This window comes from Eptesicus fuscus, chromosome 11 (genome assembly GCF_027574615.1).
Source record: "Eptesicus fuscus isolate TK198812 chromosome 11, DD_ASM_mEF_20220401, whole genome shotgun sequence".
NCBI classification, from domain to species: domain Eukaryota; kingdom Metazoa; phylum Chordata; class Mammalia; order Chiroptera; family Vespertilionidae; genus Eptesicus; species Eptesicus fuscus.
In genome coordinates this window covers 63,798,145-63,823,428 of record NC_072483.1, presented here as the reverse complement: position 1 = coordinate 63,823,428, position 25,284 = coordinate 63,798,145, and the positions used below count along the sequence as shown (strand labels likewise).

The window sequence follows — 25,284 nt, the reverse complement described above, 5'->3', positions numbered from 1 at the left end:
ATTTTAGAGACTTGAACTCATTTAAGGCAGTCATTCTCTTTACCTGTTTTGCATTTTGATCCATCTTCACATTACTTTTTATCTTTCTGGTCTAAAAATCATTCTCCTAAGAGAAAAGATGGAAGAAGCAAAATAGAAGTTGAATAATTCTATTTCTTTCCTATCATCTTTGATATATCGTTTTAACTGAGCTGTGATCCTCACCTTCTTAAATCTTTGTTCTAGAGTTTAGACACAATTCAAAAACAAAAACTAATGATTTTATTATTGCTATCCAGAAAGGTTTGGGTATTTTAAAGATTTTAAAACTAGAGAATTTTAGTATGGAAAGTATATCTTCTAGGTGTACTCTTAGTAACTGTTGGCTTGTGTAAAGAATCCTACTCATGATAGTCTCTTTCTTTGTTTTGCTTCTTGTCAGCTGTTCATTCTCCCTATGAGTGACTTTATATTTCAAGTTATATAAATCAGTGGCCTAGTGTGCATATTCTGCCAAATAGGAAGTTGATTAGCTAATTGAAAATTCTTTTGTTTGCTCTCAAATTAACAATTCACTTTGTCCTTGTATTCCTGTAGCTCACCTCACACATGTGCTAAATTCCCAGTTTCAGCAACAGATGTCTCCCACGAGCTGCTGTTAGGCTTTGCTGAGATCTACCTACGATATAGGATAGTCAGATCCAGCTAAGGAGTTGTTTATGTGCTCTTTATTTCAAAGAGACCATTTGGAGTTTTCTCTTCATAATATGATTCTTATAAGAAGTAGAAACTGGAAAAAGACTTCAGAGATGGTTTTGTCTAAAACTTCATAAATGAAGGTAATTAAATGTAATCAATTTATCTAAGCAGCTGCAGTTAAAACAAATTTTTCTAAATTTTAGACTTGTACCATTTCTCTGGAGTGAGAATTTTTAATTTTTCCAGTGGAAACTTAGAAATTAACCAATATTCTCAGTTTTTAAAAGAGAAAGAAATTGAATTCCAAAATAGTTAATAAAATTTCCCATTGTTGTAGAGCTAAATGATAGAACTGAAATTCAAAACAGGTTTCATGATAAACCAATGCTTTCTCTACCCTGCCTTTTTGTTAGAACACAGTCTTCCTAAGTGGCTCTGATAGAGAATGTTTATTCTCAAATTTCCTCATTAATATTTGGAAAGTTTCTGTCCTGTTTTTTAAGAATAGTATATGTTTTCTGATTTGTCATCATTTACTCTCTTAGTATGTTCCATTTTATCATTTTTTCCCTGGTAGATGTCATTTTTTAAATAACTACAGACATTTGGCCTTCTTGAACCATGTTTTGAGGATTTATTTCTTCTAATTTTTTTTTTCTAATTTTTTTTAACTTTGTTTTTAGAGTGTACTTATTGAACAAAACATTGCAAACATATCAAAATATGTATTTGTATTTCAGCAACTAGTATGAAATTGTCTCTGTGGGAAACAAAAAAATTCTCATATATATTATCTCCTTTATTCTCAGGGTAGTCCAAAGAGTTGTAGTATTTTCACTGTTTCTTTCTCCTGAGTTTTTGGGTTATTTGTTCATAATGTATATGATAAAAATAGACAACTAAATTGAAAGGCATTCTTGTCAGATTGAAATGAGCCTAATACATTTTTTATCTAATAATTAGGTAATTGTTGGTCCCATTGTTACCAGTCTAGTCAGCAAGATTTTATTATTATAGCAAGTCTTTGTACAGTACTGTACATGGCATTGACTGAAACTCAATTGGAATTGACCAGAATCTGAATTATTTTAACTTGACATTAGAAAGGAAATGAAGAAGTTAAAAGAAGCATTGGTCTTAACATAGTTGAAAAAAATTTGCTATGATGGTGAATAAGTTAATTGATCTGACATAGACCTTAAAATGAAACAATCTTGGAGGTCCTTGGTCATCTTTGCTGTTACAGTTTGCAACTAAATAATTCTTAGTGTAGACATTAAAATGTTTTCAGATATGGATGGATCTTGTTTGATGTGAAGGAGATTCTTTGTGCAGGTATCTTTTAGGCCACAAAATAGGTTCCTTGAATGTAAAAATGTTGCATCATTATAGATCCTTAGAATTTTAGGGAACCCTAGCAATCAACTAGTTTGCACCAAATGCATGAATTACCTTTACAATATCTCTATTTACAATTGTATATCAACTTGATACATATTTTTGATATGCTGTTCTCTTTTTCTGCCTCAGTATCTTTGTGTTTATGTTCTGGGTGCTATAACTTTGTCTTTTTTTTTTTTTTTTCCTTCTTTTTTCTACACCTTTGTTTTTCTTCGTTAATTAATAAATATGGAATAGAATGAAAGTTTCTTTTTTCAAAATTATTCTTCTAGAGAGGTACAATCTATTCCTTTTCTTTGAAGGTAAGACTAGTAAATAGAGTTTCTTTGTTGCCATAGGATTGGTTAACTTTTGAGTTTTGCTTAAAAATTAAAGTATTCTGAAATAGAAATATCAATTATGTATCAAAGTGGTAAAAATATTGTGCCATATTGTACTTTTTCAGAAATAGTTATGTTGGGTTTGTATTTCATTTTCTAGAATCTTCTGGAAATAGTAGAATGCCCTCATTCATTAACTATAGAAAGATCTCTCAGCTAACTAAGCAAGAGTTTTTTATTCTTTCAGAAATTGAAGCTAAATAGTTTAAAGGTCTAATAGTTAATTTTATAGGTGAGCGTATGCTTAAGCACATACACATATTTGGAGGCAATGTAGAGCATGTTGGAAGATAGTTCTACTCTGGATTGTCTAGAAGTAGAGCTTGGCAGTGTGATTGCTATCTCTAGTATTTAGATTCCCTGAAACAATTATAGATACCTTCAGATACATAAGATACTGTTTGAAAGACAGAGTGATATCTGAAAACTTAATCTCACAAGACTTTACATGAATATAAATATTAACATATGCCAATTCCATCATATTAGAGACTGGAACCAAAACTGAAAAGAATGTTTTTTGTTGTTATTGTTTTGATTTGTAGTTGTTGTTTTAGGAACAGAAATTATTTGAGATAGCCTATCCTTAACGTTGCTGAAAATCTTAAACTGGTGAGGACAAGTGCCTAAAGCTTTGATATTGTAGGAGTTATATTTGTAAGATATACTCTTTTTGGCAGATGACACAGAGCTTATAAGATATATATTTTAGACCCAGATTATAGGAAAGGATTCTGCCATTTCAAATGGAGAATATATACCTGGTTTACTTGGGCTGAGTTTCTCAATAGCCAGCATATTTCTTGAAGTAATTTTTTTAAAACTGAGTTGCGCCCTGGCCAGTGTGCTCAGAGGGTTGGAGTGTTGTCCCATGCACCAAAGGGCTGCAGGTTTGATTCCTGGTCAGGGCATATACCCAGGTTGTGGGTTCAGTACCCAGTCGGGGTACATACAGAAGGCAGCTGATTGATATTTCTCTCTCTCTCTCTTCTCTCTCTCTCTCTCTCTCTCTCTCTCTCGCCTTTCCCCATTTTCTCCGCCTCCCTTCCTCTCCCTTCCTCTGTCTCTAAAATCAATAAAAAACATGTCCTGAGTGAGGATTATTTTTTTAACTGAGTTGTGTTGAGAGGGAGAGCAATAGAATAATAGGTTGAGGCATAAGAATGGCTGAACATGAAAAGAAAAAACTAAGATATGTGCTGTCTTCACTGCACACCCCTTCAGCCTAAATTTATGAGAGTAGCATAAAAATAAAATTTTAAAAAGTAAAAAGAATTGTCTACCATTTACTATATTCACCCCCATAAGAACCCTATGAAATGTAAATGAGGAAACTGAGGCTCAGAGAAATTTAGTATCTTTTGTAAATCCAATCAGTTAGCTAGTAAATTACACAGGTTTAATTTATTCAGCCTAGATCTAGTGGTACAAAATGAAAAAAAATGAGAGGGTAAATAAAAAACGTTTGTGCCCGAAGTTCAACCAAGTCTTTGGGTAAGCTTTGGCAGCCATGATCTCAACTTATGAGACCATTCAAGTTTAGGTTCCTGGATTAAGGTCTCATGCCTCCAGCTTGCACATGTTATTTAAGAAGGTTTAGGTACCCCAAAGTGATTTCATTTTTTTCTTCTCCTCTATTATACCCACCTCTGCTGAATAGATCCCTGGTATCAGCTATTTAATAAACAGCTAGAGTTCTAAGATCCTATTATTTTGTGTGATATCCAACTACTGTCCTCCCTGCCCCTTCCATCAAGGCAATTTCCTAATGAAAGCAAAATTATGACTACTAAATAAGCCACACTATAAATGACAATCTTAACTTTTTATCTCCAGAGTGATCATTATTTTATACATTTACTAGAGGCCCAGTGCACGAATTCGGCCAAGGGGAGGGATTGCAGTCCAATAAAGGTGGGGTGGGCCCATGGAGGTGGGGCTGGCCAGGGGGAAGGGCCACAGGGAGGTTGGTCAGCTGGCCCCACCCCCAGATTGGGCTGGTTCACTGGCCCTAGTGGGCATCATAGCGACCGGTTGTTATGGTCGTTACAGTGTTCCAGTTGCTGGCTTTTTATATATATAGATAGATTCCTAGTCCTCTGTTCCTATCACTGTTGTTGTACCTTATGCTTTTAAGGCATTGAAGACAAGGATAATGCTTTGTTTTGTTTTATTTCACTTGTAGCACAGCTTTGCATACAAGTAGGAACTAAAGAAATTCTTATGAAGACATTTTTAAGCCTGAGATGTATTGATTTATTTAATTTTATTTCATTTGAATATCTCAACATTTAACCAGATTGCTGGATTATTTTAATTTGCAGCTGTACAAAATGATTTTTTTTTCATGGAGTAATTGTGTTCAAATAAAGAAAATTGGATACTCTTAATACGTAACTCTTAGTTTAAAGAGATGATATGATACATGAGTTAAGTTTTTTATATAATTCTTGGTACATTCATATCTGCTTCTTCATCCTACTCATCATTATATTAAATGAAAACTGTGTCATTTCTTTTATACATAACTGACTTGCTCTTCAGTTTTGTCACCTTCATTTTCGGTGAGAAGAAGTGTATCTAGTAGAATGATTGAAGAAGACTGAATGGTTGAACTTCGGAGCCTCATTGGGCTTTGGTACATGGCAGGATTAATCCCATTTCGTATTCCATGTTTTATGAAGAACTTAGAGTTGTTTGCCATTGGATTCCGAAAGATATTACTGGAGCATTTCCTAAGAGTTTTTACTGATTTTGTGGCCCGGTAATTGCAGATGATGTATCGGCCAAATGCATCCCGAAATGTCTTGTTGAAGAGGGTATAGACTAAAGGATTCACGCCTGAGGAAACATAGCCTATCCACACAAATATCTCCAGGAGCATTTTAAGAGTAGTCTGGTTGCAGGAATCACATAAAACTAAAGTTATGTTTGTAATAAAAAAGGGGCACCACATAAGCAAAAAGAGGAAAAACACAATTCCTAGAACCTTAGAGGCTCTCTGTTCATTGGAAATGGTCTGCAGTGACTTTTTTCCAGCTGTGGACATTCTTCGCATAAGTATATCATGGCTTGAGTTGGGCAGAGTTTTGTCCTTGTGAGAACCATCCAGCATTGCCACTTTTTCAGGTGAGGAACAAGGTGTTTCATCCCTTTGGAAAACTGTGGACACAGTCAGCCATGTTAGGCGTTGAGGTGGATTGTTTCTGACCAAGTAAGCTTTCTTTTTTAAAGCATGGATAGTGAGAAAGTAGGTGACAATCATGATCGCCAGAGGTATAAAAAAGGAAGCCAGTGAGCCGAAGAGCATGAAATTGCCAAAACGATCTTTTGTCAGTTCACAAGTGATGTTATTTGGATTACCCACATCAGTTTCTATCCCTTTAATAGGAACTGGAACAGCAATGCCTAAGAAAGAGGAAACAAGATAAATTAATTTTATGACTTTTGATTCTTAGATTAGGTCCTCTTAGAGTTTATTTTAGTGGCTTTTTGTGGTTAGTATATTGTAATTCCTGGTACCCACAATATAGAATTTGTCAAAGCACTTAATCAAGGGAAGATTTGAAAAATAGAACGTAAGTAAGCAAATCTGCTATTTTTTAAACAGACATTGGCTAGTGATTTCAGGTTTATAATTAGGACTTTCCTAAAGATACAGTATATTCATAGAATAGTAGAGAATATCTTCATTTACTCTCCACTTCTCATAATCTATTTTTGTTTGTTGATCTATCCCAGCTTAAGGAAAAGGTATTCAAGAGACTCTGCTTTTATCTTATTCAATGTAGTTAATTGTTCTAAGAGACTTCAGAGTATGTCCATGCAACATCTTTTTTTATTATTATTATTGATTTTTTTACAGAGAGGAAGAGAGAGGGATAGAGAGTTAGAAACATCGATGAGAGAGAAACATCGATCAGCTGCCTCCTGCACACCCCCCACCGGGGATGTGCCCACAACCAAGGCACATGCCCTTGACCTGGAATCGAACCTAGGACCCTTGAGTCCGCAGGCCGACACTCTATCCACTGAGCCAAACCGGCTTCGGCTCATGCAACATCTTAATTCTGAATCAGTATCTATTATCTTGACATTACATGGTTTCTTTTAACAGTTTTATCTTTTGATGTTTGTGAATGTCTTTTAACCTTTTCCTTCTTAGGGAAAACTAAGGGGTTCATTGTTTTTAAAAAATGCTACTTAAAATTTTGAGATTATGTGAATCATGAAATTTATTTTAGGATTGAATTCCTCTAATAAATATGAAAGAAATGTACCTCATGCTAATTTTCTAATACTTTAAATACTATAAATAGTTAAATATTATTTTGCTTGGTGGAGTAGTTTATTAGGAAGACAAGGAGTAGTTTATTAGGAAGACAAGTAACACTAGGGTTAGCCTGGATCTTTTCCCTTTGAAAGAGCAGATATTTTTTTTTAAGTCTGAATTAATCTTTAGAAACCTCTAGAATCCTTGTGTTGTTTTATGAATCTAAAAGTACTCCTTAATCTGTACAGTCTTTTTATGGTAGCTAAAGAGCCCTTGACAAGAATACTTTCCTCGAACCCTTTCCAGTGGAGGCCACTGCTTTTTCTACTTTTCTGCAGGACCACCACCAGAAAGAGGATTCTGTATACTTAACTATTCTACACTAGGGGTCAGCAAAATACAACTTGAGGGCTAAATCTGGCCTGCCTTCTGTTTTTGTAAATAAAATTTTATTGGACCATAGCCATATTCATGGTTAACATTTCTATGGCTGCTTTTGTTCTGCTGCAGAGTTGAATAGTTGTGACAAGAGCCTGCAAGCCCAAAATATTTACTATTTTGCCCTTTACAGAAAAAGTTGGCTGAACTCTGCTCTACTGTCTTATTTCCAGATAATCATTCCACTGTTCTTTCCAAAAAATATTTCCCTTTTAAAATCTATTTAATCGACTTATACCACTCTATTCTCCATTTATCTACCAACCTCCTGGACATTCGTTATCTTGCTTGATAGCTTCCTCTCCACTGTTCCATTGCTAACATCTCCCATGACTTTATCCCATTGATGACCCTTACACCTTAATTTTATGTTCTTGAACTTCTCAACTGTAATTATTATTGTTGTTTGCACTCCTGAAGCCTTTTTAAAATCTACTTAAAATTATCCCTTATCTAAAATTATGAACTCTGATATTTCCCTTTCTTGCCCTTCTAATCTTCATTGCTGTAGAAATTCTGTTTACTGTTATCTTGATCTCCTTCCTTCTCTTTTCACATTCCATTAACCTTATCAAGGCTCACATTACCTTCTCAGCCAGCTTGTTGGCCAATACAAATGTTTCCATGGGTACTTTTTAAACCCTTCCCTTCTTATTCTCCTTTAATATCTAACTATTGCCAAGTGTTACTTTGGATAATCATAAATTCAGAAGAAGAAAGTGAGCTTTTTTAGTAATTTGCAGAATTTAAAAACCGAACTAACCCCATTATCAGCTTTTCTTTTACAAAGTTACTAAATTGTCATTGGTTCTACAAGACAAAGTATGATGAAATGAAAAGAGCATTGATCTTGACCTTGGTGCTGAAAAGCTGTAAGAATCCTTAAGCCAACCATTTAAACCTCTAGAATTTTTCTCATATATAAAAGGAAAGAGTAGATTTGTAAGATTCCTTCCAAAGCCATAAATCTGGGGTCTTTTAATTCTTTTTTTTTCCCTGCATACTTATATCTTTGTATTAGCCTAATTTATTTCTGTACCTTCCTTGAGTGTAAAGATTCTTTTTCTTTTAATCTTTTTTTAAAAAATTGCTTTGAGAGAGAGGAAGGCAGAGGGATAGAGAGATAGAAACACCAATGAGAGAGAAACATTGCATACCCCTACTGGGGATTGAGCCCAAAACCTGGGCATGTGCCCTGACCCGGAACTGAACCAGTAACCTCTTGATTCATGGGTTAATGCTAAACCACTGAGCCACACTGGCAGGGCAAAAATTCTTTTTCTTATTCATCTTTGTAGTCTTAGTACCTAGCACATCATAGATGCTCAATAAATTTTTGATCAGTTTATAAATTCATGTTATCCAGCCTTAATTGAGGCACCACATCTATCAACAGGCTGTTTATATATTGGCTTGACCATATTTCACAGTTTCAAATGTTTTAATTCTTAAGAATTCATTTTTCCTATTTTCTTCCTGCCTTTGCCTATTCTTCCCACCCTATCCCAAAAGATGTGGGCCTTTTGAAGTGAACTACTTTAGGTTTCCTCCTCTCCACTTTAAATGCTGGTAATTGTCACCTGTTATCTCCCATGCCTTTCCCTAGCTCAGTGGTCGGCAAAAGGCGGCTCTCGAGCCATGGTTTGCCGCTCTGTTGACTAATGAGTTTGCTGACCACTGCCCTAGCTTCCTTTTGGGGAGCCTCTTCTGCTCTGTCAGTCAGGCTCTGCCCTCCAAACTGTTTGCAAATCTCTCCATTCTGGATAGACTTTACTTTGACCCTACTTTCTTCCCAAGCCAGAGGAGTAACACTCCTTACTTTTACCTCCAGGCTTTTTAAGAGTTTGGCTCTGATGTCATTATTTCAGGAATATAAAGGTTTAATTTCAGTGTCTTGCTTTTTTGCCCCAGTGTTCTTATTCTGATTAGAGATAAGTCACATCTTTTCTTGCTTTCCTTTTAAATGCTAGGTCTCTTGATTTTTTTCTTTCCTCTTTGAATGTTTCATACCATGAAGACTTGCATGATCATAGTAATATGAATTTGTTTGTTTTTCTGATATTAACTTATAAGAGGTTTAAGTTATTTATGCTGTACTTTATGCTAAGATACTATATTATAGCAGCTATTAAAGGTGGGCATAGAGGCATAAAACAGTTTAGAAGAAATATGATTTCTTTATAAATCATTTCTGAACATCATTTGTATCTTTCTTAAAACTTCTAATTAAACATATTCAAAACACTTAGAACGTTTACTGCCTTTAGTATGTACACATATTTGCTTCCAAGATGAATTTATGATCTTTGATACCTGCATACAAAATACTTGGACTGTTTTTTATTTCTATTTATCTTCTTAGATGTGATTTAAGATGATTTTTTGTTATTGTTATTTTAATATTTTGGGATTCTGTATGCTACCTAGACCTTAGTGATCTGTTAACAAATATGAAAACTGTTTTTAGACTTACTCTTCTGCATGTCAAAATCAAAACAGGAAGATATATCAGTAAACATGAAAATGGTTCTTTCTAAGGACATAAACTTTTCTGCTCTTTTATACTTTTTACTGATAGTATGGTTTAGAAGCTGTATGATTAATGTAATGGCATAGGAGCTTGTGTAGATGTGTCAGTAAGCTGCCTTGACTTTTTGTGCTGAGTTTCGTGGCCCACCAGGCCTGGAATTCTAGCTAAATGGAACCAAAGGCTATATACACCACCCTGCACCCTGACATTTCCAACATACCTATTGAAATTAACCACACCGCTGTAATCTTGATGAATGCTGTAGCTCGTGAGTTATATTGATTAGCCTGGATTGGCTTTTTGATGGCTATATAACGATCCACTGAAATGGCACAGAGATGCATAATGGATGCAGTAGAAAAAAGAACATCAAGAAATAACCAGGCAGGACATAGAACAAGGGGGAGGGGCCACATAGCCTCTGAAAGAAAGAAAAACAAAACAAAAACATTTCTTCAGCAAAATGATAACCTTCAATCTGCAATTTTTCTTCAAAGTGCTACATGTTTTTTTAACCTTTTTTTTTTTGTTTACCTGAAATTTAATAACAAACTACAAGATAATGTTTAACTTCAGATAATATTTCTGCAGATGGTACCTTCTAAATATATTTTTTGTTCTTATAATTAAAACCCTTTTCTAAATCAGTGTGTAGCATTATTGTGACCTTTGCTCTTTTGTCTATCCTTTTGTGATTTTAAAAAAATTTACAGGATGTTGCACCTTGCTATTCAAATAAAATTTTATTTTTAAGCTGCTGTTATAAAAGAAGAAAACCTTTTACCATATGGAGGAAGCAATATAATGTGGCAAAAAAAAAAAGAGTATTAGAATGAAATTCTCAGTGATACCTGGGATTTGGGCTCACTTCTAGCATTAACTAGCAACATGAACCTTGTATAGCAAACTCATTTGGTGAAATAATTAAGTGAAATTATTTGAGTTTTCTTTTTGACAGAAATAGCTCTTAAATAAAGTTTATAAAAGAAATAGCTTCAGGTTATGCTGAGGAAAAGTGAATTATTATCCTTTCAAGTCCCATCATTCACTTCAAGTTATGGAGATGAAATAAGTGATAGAAACTTTTCGTTTAAACAGAAAATCTCAGGATTAGACATAGTACTTAATTTATTTAACAAACTCTTATTTTAAAAAAATACCATAGACCTCATACAATCTTAAGCATTTAAGAAATATAAACTTTTTTAAAATCTAAGGTTTTGGATATGGTATTCAATATTCTACATAGCTTTCCAATAAATTTACTTAGACAAGTATTCATACATAAGAGATTTGCTACATTATGTATTATGCATATACCTACTATATACAGATTTGTAGTTTCAAACTAAAATGTATTTTACACTGGCCTGTGTGGCTCAGTTGGTTGGGTGTCATCCTGTGCACCCAAAGGTTGTCAATTCAATTCCTAGACTGGGCAAATGCCCAGGTTATGGGCTCAATCCCTGTTAGGGGACATGCAGGAGGCAGCCGATCTATGTTCTGCTCTCACATTGCTGTCTCTCTCTCCCTCCCTTCCCCTCTCTCCCCCCCCTTTCCTCTCTCTCTCTTTCTCTCTCTCTCTCTTTTTTTCCCAATACATTTTATTGAATTTTTACGGAGAGGAAGGGAGAAGGATAGAGAGTTAGAAATATCGATGAGAGAGAAACATCGATCAGCTGCCTCCTGCACACCCCCTACTGGGTATGTGCCCGCAACCAAGGTACATGCCCTTGACTGGAATCAAACCTGGGACCCTTGAGTCCACAGGCCGACAATCTATCCACTGAACCAAACCAGTTAGGGCCCTTTCCTCTCTTTATAAAATCAGTAATAAACATCTTCAGGTAAGGATTAAATAAATCCTTTTTACAGCTTGTCCTATGTCCGCTGACAAAATATAAACTACTTTTCCTGGGTTTTGCAAGTGTATCTAACTTTGACAGGCATAAGATGATTGGGGTAATTGAAGGAGGACAAAGATAACTTCTCAGGATTTCAGAGCACCAACCGGCCCTTTTATTGTAAACTGTTTAAACTCAAGAAGCCTAGGGTGGAGAGAGATTAGCATCCTAGACCAAAAAAAAAAAAAAAGAGAGAGAGAGAGATCATAATTTAGAGAAAGAAGTTTTATAGACTTGAATTTATTTATTTATTTTCAAGAATCAAGTAGGATTTCAGTGAAACAAATATTTGGATACGTCACAAAAAGGTAGCCAGGTCAACATATTAAAATGTTTCTTCTTAGGAACATAATAACAAAATCAGTATGAATTTTTGTTCAGAAAGGGTAAATTCTTCCATGGTATTTGTTTCCATGTTCAGCAGCTTCTTTAGAAAAAGTATTAAAGCATCAGGTGGAAGGAATAATTCATATTCTTAAGTAAATTACTATTACCATATCATTCCTACTTCACTGAATTGGGGATGGGGATAAGGGATGAAGATAATAAATTATAGAGTCACTGAGCTGGAAGGGACCTTAGAGATTATGTCACTGATTTTGCAGATGAGTGAATTCAGGTACAGGTAAGTCTCTGAATATGAGAGGGATCATTTAATTATCAAAACTTGAAAGTATTCTTTCAAGCCTTACTGCTCAAAGCGTGCTCTTCAGATCTGCAAGGATCAGCGTAACCTGGGAACTTGTTAAAACTGCAAGTTCTTAGGCCTCATCCCAGACACTTGAATCAGACTCTGCAGTTGAACAAGATGCCAGGGTGATATGTATGCAATTAATGTTTAAGAAACACTGTTTGAAGACTTCCTGGGAAAGGTTGTGTCTGGCTTTATATTTGTTAATATAGGCTAGGCACTCAGAAAGGAACTTACGGGAAACCTGCAGAAAAATTTGTGTGTAGAAAGAATCAATTAAATTTTCTCCCTTTTAGTTGTCTTATTCAGATTTTCTGTTAATTAGTGGGAAAAGACCATAGGCAGTCAAAGGTAGCAATGTTTGACCTGAGCTTAAGCAAACCAGTAGTCTAAGTAGAGGGAAAAGAGTCACGTATGATTAAGAGTTTTGCAGTGTATGCCCTGACCAGTTTGGCTCAGTGGATAGAGCGTCGGCCTGCGGACTGAAGGGTCCCAGGTTCAATTCCAGTCAGGGGCATGTACGTTGGTTGCAGGCACATCCCCAGTAGGGTGTGTGCAGGAGGCAGCTGATCTATGTTTCTCTCTCATCGATGTTTCTAATTCTCTACCCCTCTCCCTTCCTCTCTGTAAAAAAATCAATAAAATATATATATTTTTAAAAGTTTTGCATTGTAAACTACTTAAACTGAGCTGTATTCTGAACTATCCTGAAGTTCTAGATTTAGGACTGAGTAGGAAATAGAAAAATGCTCAAGTTTGGAGCTGCATCCACAGATACTGATCATACTTAAGGATTGTAAAAGGCAGGTAATTAATGTCATATCTTAGGCTTTATTTATTGTTATTTTAAATTTTATCTTTATTGTTGAAAGTATTACAAATGCTCGCTTTCCCCTCCCCCCATTGACCCCCTCCACCTCACTTGCACCCCCTTTCCAGGCCTTCCCTGCACTGTTGCCTATCCATGGTTTATGCATATATGCATATGTTCTTTTTAATGGGTTGCTAATAATTTTTAAACTTGCCTATTTAGCTATTCTAATTATGGGTTATATTTTTTAAAATTAAGATCTGGAAAATTTTAATCATAAATCTAGTAGCCATGAACGGGAAGCCACAAAGAACTCCCATATAAAAAGAACATGTCTTTGGAATTATATTATCTGATCCACAATATTTCCTAATTGTGGGCTAAGAGGGAAAGTTCTTTACTGCTAATTTAATTAAACCTATGAAGCCTTGTTAGCCTCATTTTCCAATGAATTTATAACTCCAGTTTTGGAACAGGTAATAGGTATTAAAGTCAGTTCAGATCGCTATAATTTTGTTGATTCAATACTTTCTTATTGATAATAGTAGAAATATTGAGGCATGGAAGACAATTTTCTTTGAAGAGGAAAGAGACTGCCCTAGTCAGTTTGGCTTATTGGTTAGAGCTGTGGTCGGCAAACTGCGGCTTACGAGCCACATGCGGCTCTTTGGCCCCTTGAATGTGGCTCTTCCACAAAATACCACGGCCTGGGCGAGTCTATTTTGAAGAAGTGGCGTTAGAAGAAGTTTTAAGTTTAAAAAATTTGGCTCTCAAAAGAAATTTCAATCGTTGTACTGTTGATATTTGGCTCTGTTGAGTTTAAAGAGTTTGCCAACCACTGGGTTAGAGCGTTGGCCCGTGTGCCTGAAGAGTTCTGATTCAGTTCCGGTCAAGGGCACCCGTACCTTGGTTGCAGGCTTGATTTCAGTCCTGGGATGCGTGCTTTATCTCTCTACATTGATTTTCTTTCTCTGTCTCTCCCTGTCCCTTCTACTCTCTCTAAAAATCAATGGAAAAAATATCCTCGGGTGAGGTTTAACAAAAAAAAAAAAGAAAAAAGAAAAGAGAGAGACTATGAGATTTAGGATTAAGAGAAATGGTTCATTAGGATTAAGCTTTATGATTCCAAGTTTCATGAAATACTAGTGAATTGACATTTTATGAAACTAACATAAAATAAATAGATGACTATATTAATAGAAATATTTTATACAAAGAAAAAAAGGTTTATCTAATTGCCTAAATACATTCAGGTAATCTAAGAATTTATACAAATTAAAAACAATTCTAGACATTCTCAGTTTATAAAGGGACTTTTTCTAGTCCATATGCTTTCATTCTAAAATTATCTTTTCAGTTAGTATGAATTTCATAGGCTCAAGGTAAGAAAGGTTTCTTACTATTCAGAATAACTATAAAAGATTCAGTTGATATGGTAAGATAGGTTAACTATTCTAAAACTTTATGTTGTTTTTATTAGGAGTTTCAATTTTTTTAATGGTTTATATTATAATTTCATATATTTCTTATAATGTATTGCGTCCAGCTTATTTCCATGAGAACTTATTTAAAATGGAACAGTTGAAGATTTATATAAAAAGAAAGAAAGGTGTTTCTAAGAGTCAATCTATGGGAAATAAGTTCTCAGATAGTTGAACTAAATTACTGCTACCCTGCTTGGCCAGTATGGCTCAGAGGTTGAGTGTTGGCCCAGGAAGGATTTGCCAGTCAGGGCATATGCCTAAATTGCAGGCTCAATCCCCAGTAGGAAGGCGAGTGGAGGGTAGCTGATCAGTGATGTTTCTCATCTCATCAATGTTTCTATCCCTCTCCCTTCCTTCCCCTCTAAAAATCAGTGAAAACGTATTATTAAAAAATCACTGCTACTCTGGGGCTCTAAATTTGTCTTTTTCATAAAAACAACAGAAGGTGGAAAACATTTAAATTATATAGCATTTGTTGTCCTGTAAAAAGAAAGCACACAACTTTTCTCTGAAAAATACCTCATTGTGTACCTCTCCCCCACCCACTTTCAAATAAATTCAAAGAAGAATTTAATTTCAATAAGGTTTGAATAATTGCATTTCTATGAGTGCCTGAACTAATTACAAATTAATAATTATAGAAGCAAAACAAGTCTTAGATGTGTCTTAGGTTATAGGCAGCTCATTATTTATCTAAAATATTTGTAGCATAGGAAGTATTTATCTCCGTCTTTTGAGATCCTGCTTCCAGATGTATCCTCTCTTTGGCTCAAATAAATTTTCATAAACATTCAAAAAAATATTAGTAGCACAAGTGTTTTGTTGTCTAAAATGAGGACTTGTATGCTTTAGATACAACCATGCCAAAGGGGTGGTGGAATTGCCATTCAGTTAGATACATTTCTATTTGTCTCCCAGACAAGGTTCAACAACGTCATATGCATAGGTCTAATACTTTCCTCAGAAAAGAGGTCTGGCAATATCTCAGGAATTTATACACATATTGGTTAAGACCCAGCTATTCTGTATCATTTAATATGAAATATAACTTTTAAAAAACACTGGGTGTCTTGCCTTTGTCCCTAGAGAAAATTCTATGGTCCTCTTGTTAAGAGTAATTTATATTATAAATGTTGGCTGTATGTTGGATATAACATTTTTGGTTGAAATAATTTCTCATTTCATTTGAGGAAGTAGTTTAATAGATATTAAGAGTGTGAATTCTAGAGTCAGTTTTCCTGGGTTCAAATTATATCTTTGTTATTTTTATGTCCTCTCATAAAGCAGGGATGATGATGATAATTTTTATAGGGTTGCTTTGAGGATTAAATGCAATAATAAATGTAAAGTGTTTAAAACAATGTCTGGCATAGAGAAAGCACTCAATAAATGTACTACTATTGTTTGACAGAAACTAGCCAATTAGCCCAGACATTAAAACACTCCTACTTAGAAACAATAACCCATATCATCAGTATAAAATCAGTATGTTTATCTCATGCCTCTATCCAATTGAACTTAAAACTGTACTTCAAAAAAAGGGTATGAGAACATGTTTAACTGTTTAACTTTTCATTTGTAGTGAAAATGTGCCTTTTACTAAAGTTGAATTTATTTTATTTATAAATGGCAAAGACACACAACCTATATTCATTGCCATGCCTGTTTTTTTGTTTGTTTTTGCAAAAAACAATCATTTTTTGTGTGTTTCTTTTTTTTTTTAATCCTCACCCAAGGATATTTTTCCATTGATTTTTAGAGAGTGGAAAGGATGGGGAGAGACACAGAGAGAGAAACATCAATGTGAGAGAAACACATCTATTGGTTGCCTCCTGTACGCACCCCGACCAGGCCCGGCGATCGAGCCTGCAACCAAGATACATGCCCTTGATCGGAATTGAACCTGGGACCCTTGAGTCTACAGGCCAACGCTCTATCCAAACCGGTTAGGGCTCCTCTTTTTAAAATTTAATTTTATTAAAATATGAGCTAATATAAAGTTTCTTTGTTACTTTAATTGAATTTCCCTGAGATAACTAAACTCACTCATCATCATAGTGGTAGTTAACTTTTTATGTGTATAGAACTAGAGATACTTTTGTTTGTACAGACTTGCAGACATTCTGAAAGTAATGAAAGAAAATATACAAAATCTGATCCTTCCATTTAAAGTTAGAAATTCTTATAAATGCATTAATTTAGGAAGTCTTACTAATTATTAGAATATAAAGGGCTGTCAAAATTTCTTAATATTTGAAGTCTTATAATCTCTGCAATTCCCAATTTTTTAATGCATTGTTTTGAAGCTTTAAACAGGGCAGCATGCATTTTCTTCATATACTTTCACATAGCAATACAATGTTTTCAGTAATGAATTAATGCAATAATGTTTTAAATAATGGTTAAGTGCTCGGGTTAATTCATTTTAAAAAAATTTAACCCTTGATTACTGATAGTAAAAGTGTTTGGGACTATGAAAGATTTTATTTTGTAATTTAAAATTAACTAATGCAGGTTGTCCTCCCAAAAATGTATATACACTTTAATAGCTAATAACTCAGTTTTGAAAATGAAATGTATTTTAATAAACACTGCCTTTATAATTATTCACAGTGTATGTATACATTTTGGGGGGATACCCTATACTTGAAAGAATGTAATGTAGCCCTAACCGGTTTGGCTCAGTGGATAGAGCATCGGTCTCCGGACTTAAGGATCCCAGGTTCGATTCCGGTCAAGGGCATGTACCTTGGTTGGAGGCACATCCCCAGTAGGGGTTGTGCAGGAGGCAGCTGATCGATGTTTCTAACTCTCTATCCCTCTCCCTTCCTCTCTGTAAAAAAATCAATAAAATATATTTAAAAAAAAAAGAATGTAATGTAGTTAAAAATACATATATTATTTAGGACATTCTGGGACACTATTGGGACACTCTGAGCCAGACCATTTCCTTCAGCAACTAAACATAATTTTTTCTTAAACATGACACATGTGTAAGAATTGTGTTTGAGTCTAAATTACACAAACTATAAAAAGATACAACAAGAAATTTTAGAATAATTCTCAGTTTAAATGGTGATTTAAATTAAAATTTAGTGATTCAAAGATCTTATCATTAATAATTAACCCAGCACATAACTGTTACAGAAGTGTCCTAGCTATGGCTTTGTCAAGTAAAAAAGCATTAATAATGGGAAAGTTGAAGTATATGTCCTTCACTATAATTTTTTGGTAATGTATGCAGAATCAATGAATATTGCTAGATGACTTCAAATTATTTTATTAGGCTAAGGAGGAAGTAAAATTATTTCCAAGAAATTATTTTTGCTTTTTAAAACTACCATAGAAAACTTGAAACTAATACAATATGTCAACTATAATTGAAAAATAAAAAATGGTTTAATGAATAAATAAAACTAACATAGAAAATTATTAAAAAACAAACTGTTTACTCACTATGTGTTTTAATAGTCAAGGTCCACCTTTAAAGATTAAGTAAGTATTCATTCTTTAGTAGTATAGTATATCATAGTTCTTTGATTTAATGGCAGGAACAAAGTGAAATACTTACCAAACATTATTGTCAAGAGGGCAATTGGCATCACAAATAATCCAACCAGCAAATCAGCCACTGCCAGGGACATTAGAAAATAATTGGTAGCATACTGCAGCTTTTTCTCCAGTGAAACAGCCAGAATAACAAGGATGTTTCCACCAATTGTAGGTATTATCACCATGATTATCAGAAGAGCTGCCCAGCGTGGCTTGTTTCCCTGTTGCTCACCAATCTGTTTCATTTCCTCTGGTATCGATTCTGTCTGTAATCCAGACCAGTTAGAAGAGATTAAGTGATCAAATGAGCTCTGCAAAATGAGCTCAGGAATTGTGCTTTGTTCCGATGTTCTATAAGAGAAAGCCATTTGTTGTTTTTCTGTGATTTGATTCGATTCCAGACAATGGTCAGCATGGTCAGTAGATAAACTGGTCATCTGCTTTTTTAAGGCATTCTTCCCATGCCAAATACTTGAAGCCAAAGTTGATTCCTTCCTTTCAGAACATTTTCAAGTTCTCTAAAATAGAGCATACATGCATCTGTCCATGTCTGTAGGTAAAGCCCAAGTTTAGTATTCTGCAGAGGCTCAGATTTCAGGTTTCCTAAAAGAAAATGATAGCCGTAAAAAAAAATACTTTATTAATTTCTCTTTTTTTTTTCTTCTGTAGTGGTAGAGTTGTGTTAGAATTGGAATGTCTGGAAGTTTTTCCTAGTTATAAAATATGTGGACTGCATTATTTTATTTACTTTCAAAAAACAGAATAACACTTGAACTTAATAGCCTTTCCCTTCACAGTAGGTCTCTTGTACATTTGTGACAGTGCAGCCAGTTTCCACAAACATGTTCCTGATATTTCAGTGGTTAAAATAAAAAACAAGTTGTTAACTTTACCTTAGAATATGTACAGAAGAATAGAAACATCCAAGTACTAAATAGTTCTGAATTGAACTTTTTGTTATACACTAGCCACACACCTAGAAACACTCTCAGCCCACCTAAAGTGTAAATTTTTTACCAGCTAGGAAATTTTTATTTGTAGTTTTTATTTTTCGAACAAGGCTTATCTTAATACTCATATAAATGCTGTTTTCATAAAGCATTTTAGGACTTCCTTAGTTTGATAGAAGGGAAAAAATACAGGTATTACTAGGATCCAAATTATTGTTTTAGTGATTTCATCTTGTAAAGAAAGCATGTTTCTGCAACAGATATTTTTTCCAAATTTATCTATCACTTTCTGCCAAATTTGAACCAGTTTTTTGTTTGTTTTAAATAATAATTTTTTTTCTTAACTTTCTCAGTTTCCTTGGAAAGGAGGGGGAGCTAAGAGGAAGATTAAACCATTTATTCATAAAATCTACAGATCCCATATTAAAAATTTTCCATTTAACATTGGTAAATTTTTCATTTTGGTTTTTAAACTACTAAATAGAAATAAAATATTACAGTAGCACAATTTTTAAAGAAAAAATATAACTCTGTTATTATTTATTAAATACTTACCTCTTATTTGCTCGTTTCCATTATCTGCTCAGTAGACCTGCTTGCTGTTGTGACTGAAGTCCTCCTCCCGTTAACTTATTCTGAGCCTCCAGCACTGGCACTTGAAAATAATGAAACTAATGTGTTGTATAGCTGTAAGCATGCCAAGGAGGTTATTTCCTCTTTGATATATTCGTTTTTAGAGAGTAGCAGCATTCATTATAATTCATAAAATCACCAATGAAATATGTTGAACCGGTTCATGACCCTTATTCAAGTTATATTCTTAAGAGCTCTCTTTAATATTTGGGGAATTATAATAAACCCTGTCATTTTAGCTTAAGATAGATTTGTTGTGGTTTAACCCTGGGCTGTTTTTCCCATTTGAGAAAAAATAAGACACAATCTAGAGATTGTAGAGCTTTCATTCTGTGAAGAGAAGAATCTGCCCTGTGAGCCTTATAGCAATTTCTAGAGTTCTAATTTCTAGCTGTGAAACAAGATTCTTACCCAGCTTTTAATGCCCTTGCTGTGGAACATAATTTGCTCTGGTTGCAGCCTTATATAGAAAAGCACAGGAAGGTCTGGATTCTACATGTATCATAGGTTTTAGCAGAAACTTTTTCATTGCTTATTTTTAAACAAATGGCCTCTGAATTTGAGAGTTGGTTCATTGGCAGTTGTTTTGTTTTGTTTTTTAACAGATATGTTGGAGAAAGCATATGATATGTAATGGAAATATATTTCTGCTTTATTTCAGAAAATGAATATAAATGGAAATATATTTCTGGTAATGGAAATATATTTCTGCTTTATTTCAGAAAATGAATATGAAAATCTTAGCAGCTATGTTATCTAAGTTTTCTCAACCATAACACTAGCTTAGTACTAGAACTTCAGCATTCTCAGTTTCCTTTTTAAAAGATCATCATGGGTCACTTGTATTTTAAAATTATTTAATTACTTCGATTAGTGATAGTACTTATAGTATACCCTTTTACTGTTTCAAATTATATTTCTTAGCTTGTGTGGTAGTTACTGGAAAATACTTGGTTCATTTCAGTTCTACTGAGCACTTCAGATTTTATTCAATATTTGCTGCTTTTTTAAAACTCAATATTTTAGAAAAAATATTTGCTAAGAATTTGAGGTAAAAACAAATAAAATTATACTCAAGAACAATAAGATGGATTTAGTGTGCCAGAATTTGTCTTTAGGAATATGGAAATATTTTTTAAATACTGTTTTATTATGAAATTATATTTTGGCCTCTGTGCTTACACAGGTAGATAGAGGTTTGCAAGACAAATTACATCATATTGAAAATAGCACCATTGTATTCAATGAAAAGACATGTATGAAGTAAACATTGATTTGTGTTTATAGATAAATTTTTATAAGTATTCTGTATATTATAAAATACTAGCCGTTATTATTATTATAATACTTTGTGAGTACTAACACCTCCCACACACATTCACTCACTTTTTTAAAGGAATCTTAACTGAAAGTACTTAAAATTGGTACTTAGATTATTCTTAAATTTTTAAATTAATTTAATGGCTAAGGAGCATAACTAGTTAGAACAACCACTTATTTGGCAACCTCGAATTATTAGTAGCATAGTTGAGAATCAAAGAAAGCAAAATAATAAAGAAATAAAAGGATAGATAAATATCTCAGTTGGCAAATAACTAAATCGTGCTCTAAAACGTCATTTATATTAGATAGAAGGTAGTTTGTAAATTCCTACTTTAGATCTTTTTGCTGTATGCACACACTCACAAAAACTGTCTCTTCCCCTCTTTAATGAAAATAACATTTGCACATGGTGATAAATCTGAATATTACAAAAGAATGTTCAGTGATAAATTCACTCTTAAGACAGTTTTAATACACATGTTTCCCTGCCAACTCCAGAGGAGAATAACAAGTTAAAAATTGGACAAGCACTTTAATAACGGCAAACAGGGTCAACTGAAAAAACAGGAATTAAAAAGTATAGCGGTATAGGTCTACTCAGAATAGAGACTTATAGCTCTCATATTACTCAGCCTTCCAGAACTATATGTGATATAATAATTGATGTCATAGTGGTGATTCCCACACTTGAAAGGTTAAATCATCTTTATTCAGCTTTTTTGTATAGCAGGAATATGTGACATGCCTTTTATTTATTTTTAATATATTTTTATTCGTTTCAGAGAGAGGAAGGAAGAAGGAGAGAGAGATAGAAACATCAATTATAAGAGAAAATCATCGATTTGGCTGCCTCATGCACGCCTCCTACTGGGGATCAAGCCCAAAACCCAGGCATGTGCTCTGACCAGGAATCAAACTGGTGACCTCCTGGTTCATGGGTCGATGCTCAACCACTGAGCACACAGGCCGGGCTGTGACATGCATTTTTTAAAATATTTCCTTTCAAAATGATATAAAATATCATTCTTAAAGGTCGAATAACATTTCAAATATGTGAAAACTTCATTTGTGTAGAATTTTTCATTTACCTAGAACTCCAGATAAAATCTAATTAAAGTAGCTTAAAGGTGAGATTTAGACTCTAATTTAACAATTTAATTGGTGCATTTTTTCTAAAATACTGAATTTTATCCCTGATGCCTTTTTAATTTATTGAACAAATTCTACCTTTGACTTAAAAAGATAGTCTAATATCTTTTATAGGCCTAGTAGGACAACTGAAATCTCAGCCAAGGATATTTTTTACCTCTCAAACACCAACCATTAAGGAATTTTTAACAGTGTGCACATTTTGTCCTTTACATATTCATTCATTTGTGAAGTATTCGTTGAATTCCATTTGCTTGTGGAGAAGAACAAGGTAAACATTTTCTACCCTTATGTAATTTTTTTTTTTAATATATTTTATTGATTTTTTACAGAGAGGAAGAGAGAGAGATAGTCAGAAACATTGATGAGAGAGAAACATTGATCAGCTGCCTCCTGCACACCACCCACTGGGGATGTGCCCGCAACCCAGGCACATGCCCTTGACTGGAATCGAACCTGGGACCTTTCAGTCTGCAGGCTGACGCTCCATCCACTGAGCCAAACCGGATAGGGCTACCCTTATGTAATTTATAAGCTTATGGTGATACAAACAAATCTATAATAATAAAAGCATAATATGCTAATTAGACCAGACAACCTTCTGGACGAAGCCGGGGCTGCGAGGGAGCCCAGTTCCCTGATGCCTGCCGGTGGTTGGAGGGAAGCCCAGGTCCCAGCGGCTGAAGGGAAGCCTGGGTCCCAGGTGCCAGAGGGAAGCCAGTGCCGGCAGCTGAGGGAAAGAAGGCGTAGTCTTGCATGAATTGCATGCATCGGTCCTCTAGTCTATATAATAAAAGCCTAAGTGACCTTTACGGCGGAACAACCAGAACAACCGGTCCCTATGATGCACACTGACAACCAGGGGGCAGACACTCAACGCAGGAGCTGCTCCCTGGTGGTCAGTGCTGGGAGCAGTGCTCAGCCAGAAGCCAGGCTCATGGCTGGTGAATGCAGTGGTGGTGGCGGGAGCCTGACCCGCCTCCACAGCAACGCTAAGGAACAACGAGCAGGCAGGCGGTAAGGAGCAAGGGTCCTGTACTGCGAGAGGGCGCAGGCCAGGCTGAGGGCACACACACACACACACACACACACACACACCAGTAAACGAATTTCGTGCACTGGGCCTCTAGTATATTGATAATTATAATACAAACATGGTAGAGCTAAGATTAGCTCATTTCAACAAGGCCTCCTGCTTCCTTGCATTCGCCTGTGTTCCTAGAAGTCGCATGGCCCATGGCCATGTAGACCCCACATACAATGGACTGATGGACTGCAGCTGGGAACACAAGTGAAGCTAGCCTGATGCTTGATTGGACTGTGCAAAATGGAACAGAAACTTGGAACAAATGGCATTAATCCTAGCTCTGCTAAAGACACAGCAACACTTCTTCCATGGCGGGACAGAGGAAGAGGAGACCTTGGAAACTCGGGTTTGATTCCACTAAAATAAATGCCACTCATTCTCCTTTGTTAGTCTCAGCAAATTCCTTTTCTCATGACATCACAAGAAGCCCACTTCCACTAGTAATCGGTGGAGACACAGAGGGTTTCCCACCGATAATATTATCTAAGAGATAACTTTATATAGAAAAGCTAAGATTTAAGGAGTGTCAGAATTATTTAAAATGACTGAAAGAACATCTAATAAAATTAAAGACGATGTATTTTTTTATTATATTTTATAGGTATCTCTCCATCTTTTGCCTTTTCTTGCCCCTTTCTCTTTTCTTCCCACTCCTTGCAGTTTGTTGAAGAAACCAAGTTATCATTACTACTGTTTCCCACAGTATGGATTTTGCTGATTGCAACCCTATGTATAATATGTGTATGTTGGTCTTCTATATTTTCTTTAAATTGATTGTTGGTTCAATTTCTCTCCTCTCTCTCTTTGGAGGGGTAGGACTAACAATGTACAATAAGGTCTAGTTGTTTCTTGTTTTATGAAGTTTGTAGTCATTGATAATTATGTTGAGGTCCATTAATTCATTCCAAGTTGCAAAATGATGATGACATGATTTTATCTTCTATTCATTATTAACCGTTACTTTTTTAAAGTTTCATATACACATGCAAGTAAATGTTTGCATTCTGATCATTGCTTAGAAAGATTCTATTGTCCTTTTAAAGCTACCTGCTGAAAAATGGAAGTAAACAAAGAATATTATGATTTGTACTTTTGAGGAGATTAAATATCTAAGCTAATTGATTAAAGAATGTGTCCTTCCTTAACACTTTCCTGAAGAATGTTTCAGAGTTGGAACTGTTATTCAACCGAGAAGAATTTTTTTATGTGCTTTTGAGTTATAGCCCTCACAACCTATTTTGGTCTTGATGGTAATCAGCTAGGTAAAGCTCCCAGTGTTTGTGTTCCCAAGCAACATTTTTTTTCTAAATCTCATGAAGTTGTCAATGCTCTATTCTAAGTGTAATTTTTAACAAGTGAGGATCATAAAATAAATGAAGTTTTAAGATACATTTATGATAAGCTCTTTGCTGTGAATCTGTTTCCCCTGTAATATTCTACCCTTTCTTAGAAACAAGGGGCTAAATGTTCTGTATGCCAAAAGAAGAGTCCAAATTATAGCATACTAGTAGCCAAATTCTGGTTCTGACCCAAAGACAAGTTCCAGTTATGCATCTAGATTTCAGTTGTTATAGTATAGTATTATACTATACCACACCAACAACTCTCCCCAGCATGCATTAAGTAGAGCAGATATCATTTTATGGATAAAGCAGTTAAAGTTCAGAGAGATGTAATGATTGCCACTCTGTTAATAAATGTCTGCACTAGCATTCATATCTGGGTCTTTCTAATTCTAAGCCCATGTTCTCTCTGCCACAGCTAAAGGCAAGGAAGAAAGGAGGCAGAAGGATAATTTAAGAAATCACTGTATTATTTCCAGTGAGAGATAATCAGGGCCTGAAACGAGCAATGGAAACAGAAACAAGATTTAAGGGTTTCACTTGACTTGGTAGCAGATTAGATGTGGGGAGTGAGGGAATAAAATGATTGAAGGTGTGAGTTTCCTGGGTATGTAGACGAATGATGATGGTGGGAGAAACAATTTAAGGGAGGCGTGC

At 34.8% G+C, this 25,284-nt stretch overlaps 2 protein-coding genes across 4 annotated transcripts in view; one reads left to right on the top strand and one right to left on the bottom strand.

Annotated features, from left to right (window-relative positions):
- The window catches only part of PSMD1 (proteasome 26S subunit, non-ATPase 1), an 81,917-nt gene that overhangs the window by 31,953 nt on the left and 24,680 nt on the right, over positions 1-25,284 (top strand). The gene's annotated exons all lie outside the window — the stretch shown is intronic.
- Positions 4,701-18,704, bottom strand: HTR2B (5-hydroxytryptamine receptor 2B). The gene is made up of 3 exons (XM_008160205.3): positions 18,162-18,704; positions 9,921-10,121; positions 4,701-5,867 (listed from the first exon to the last, which is right to left on the bottom strand). Exons 1-3 carry the CDS (start codon positions 18,577-18,579, stop codon positions 4,978-4,980), a joined length of 1,509 nt encoding a protein of 502 aa, XP_008158427.2. The 5' UTR covers positions 18,580-18,704; the 3' UTR covers positions 4,701-4,977.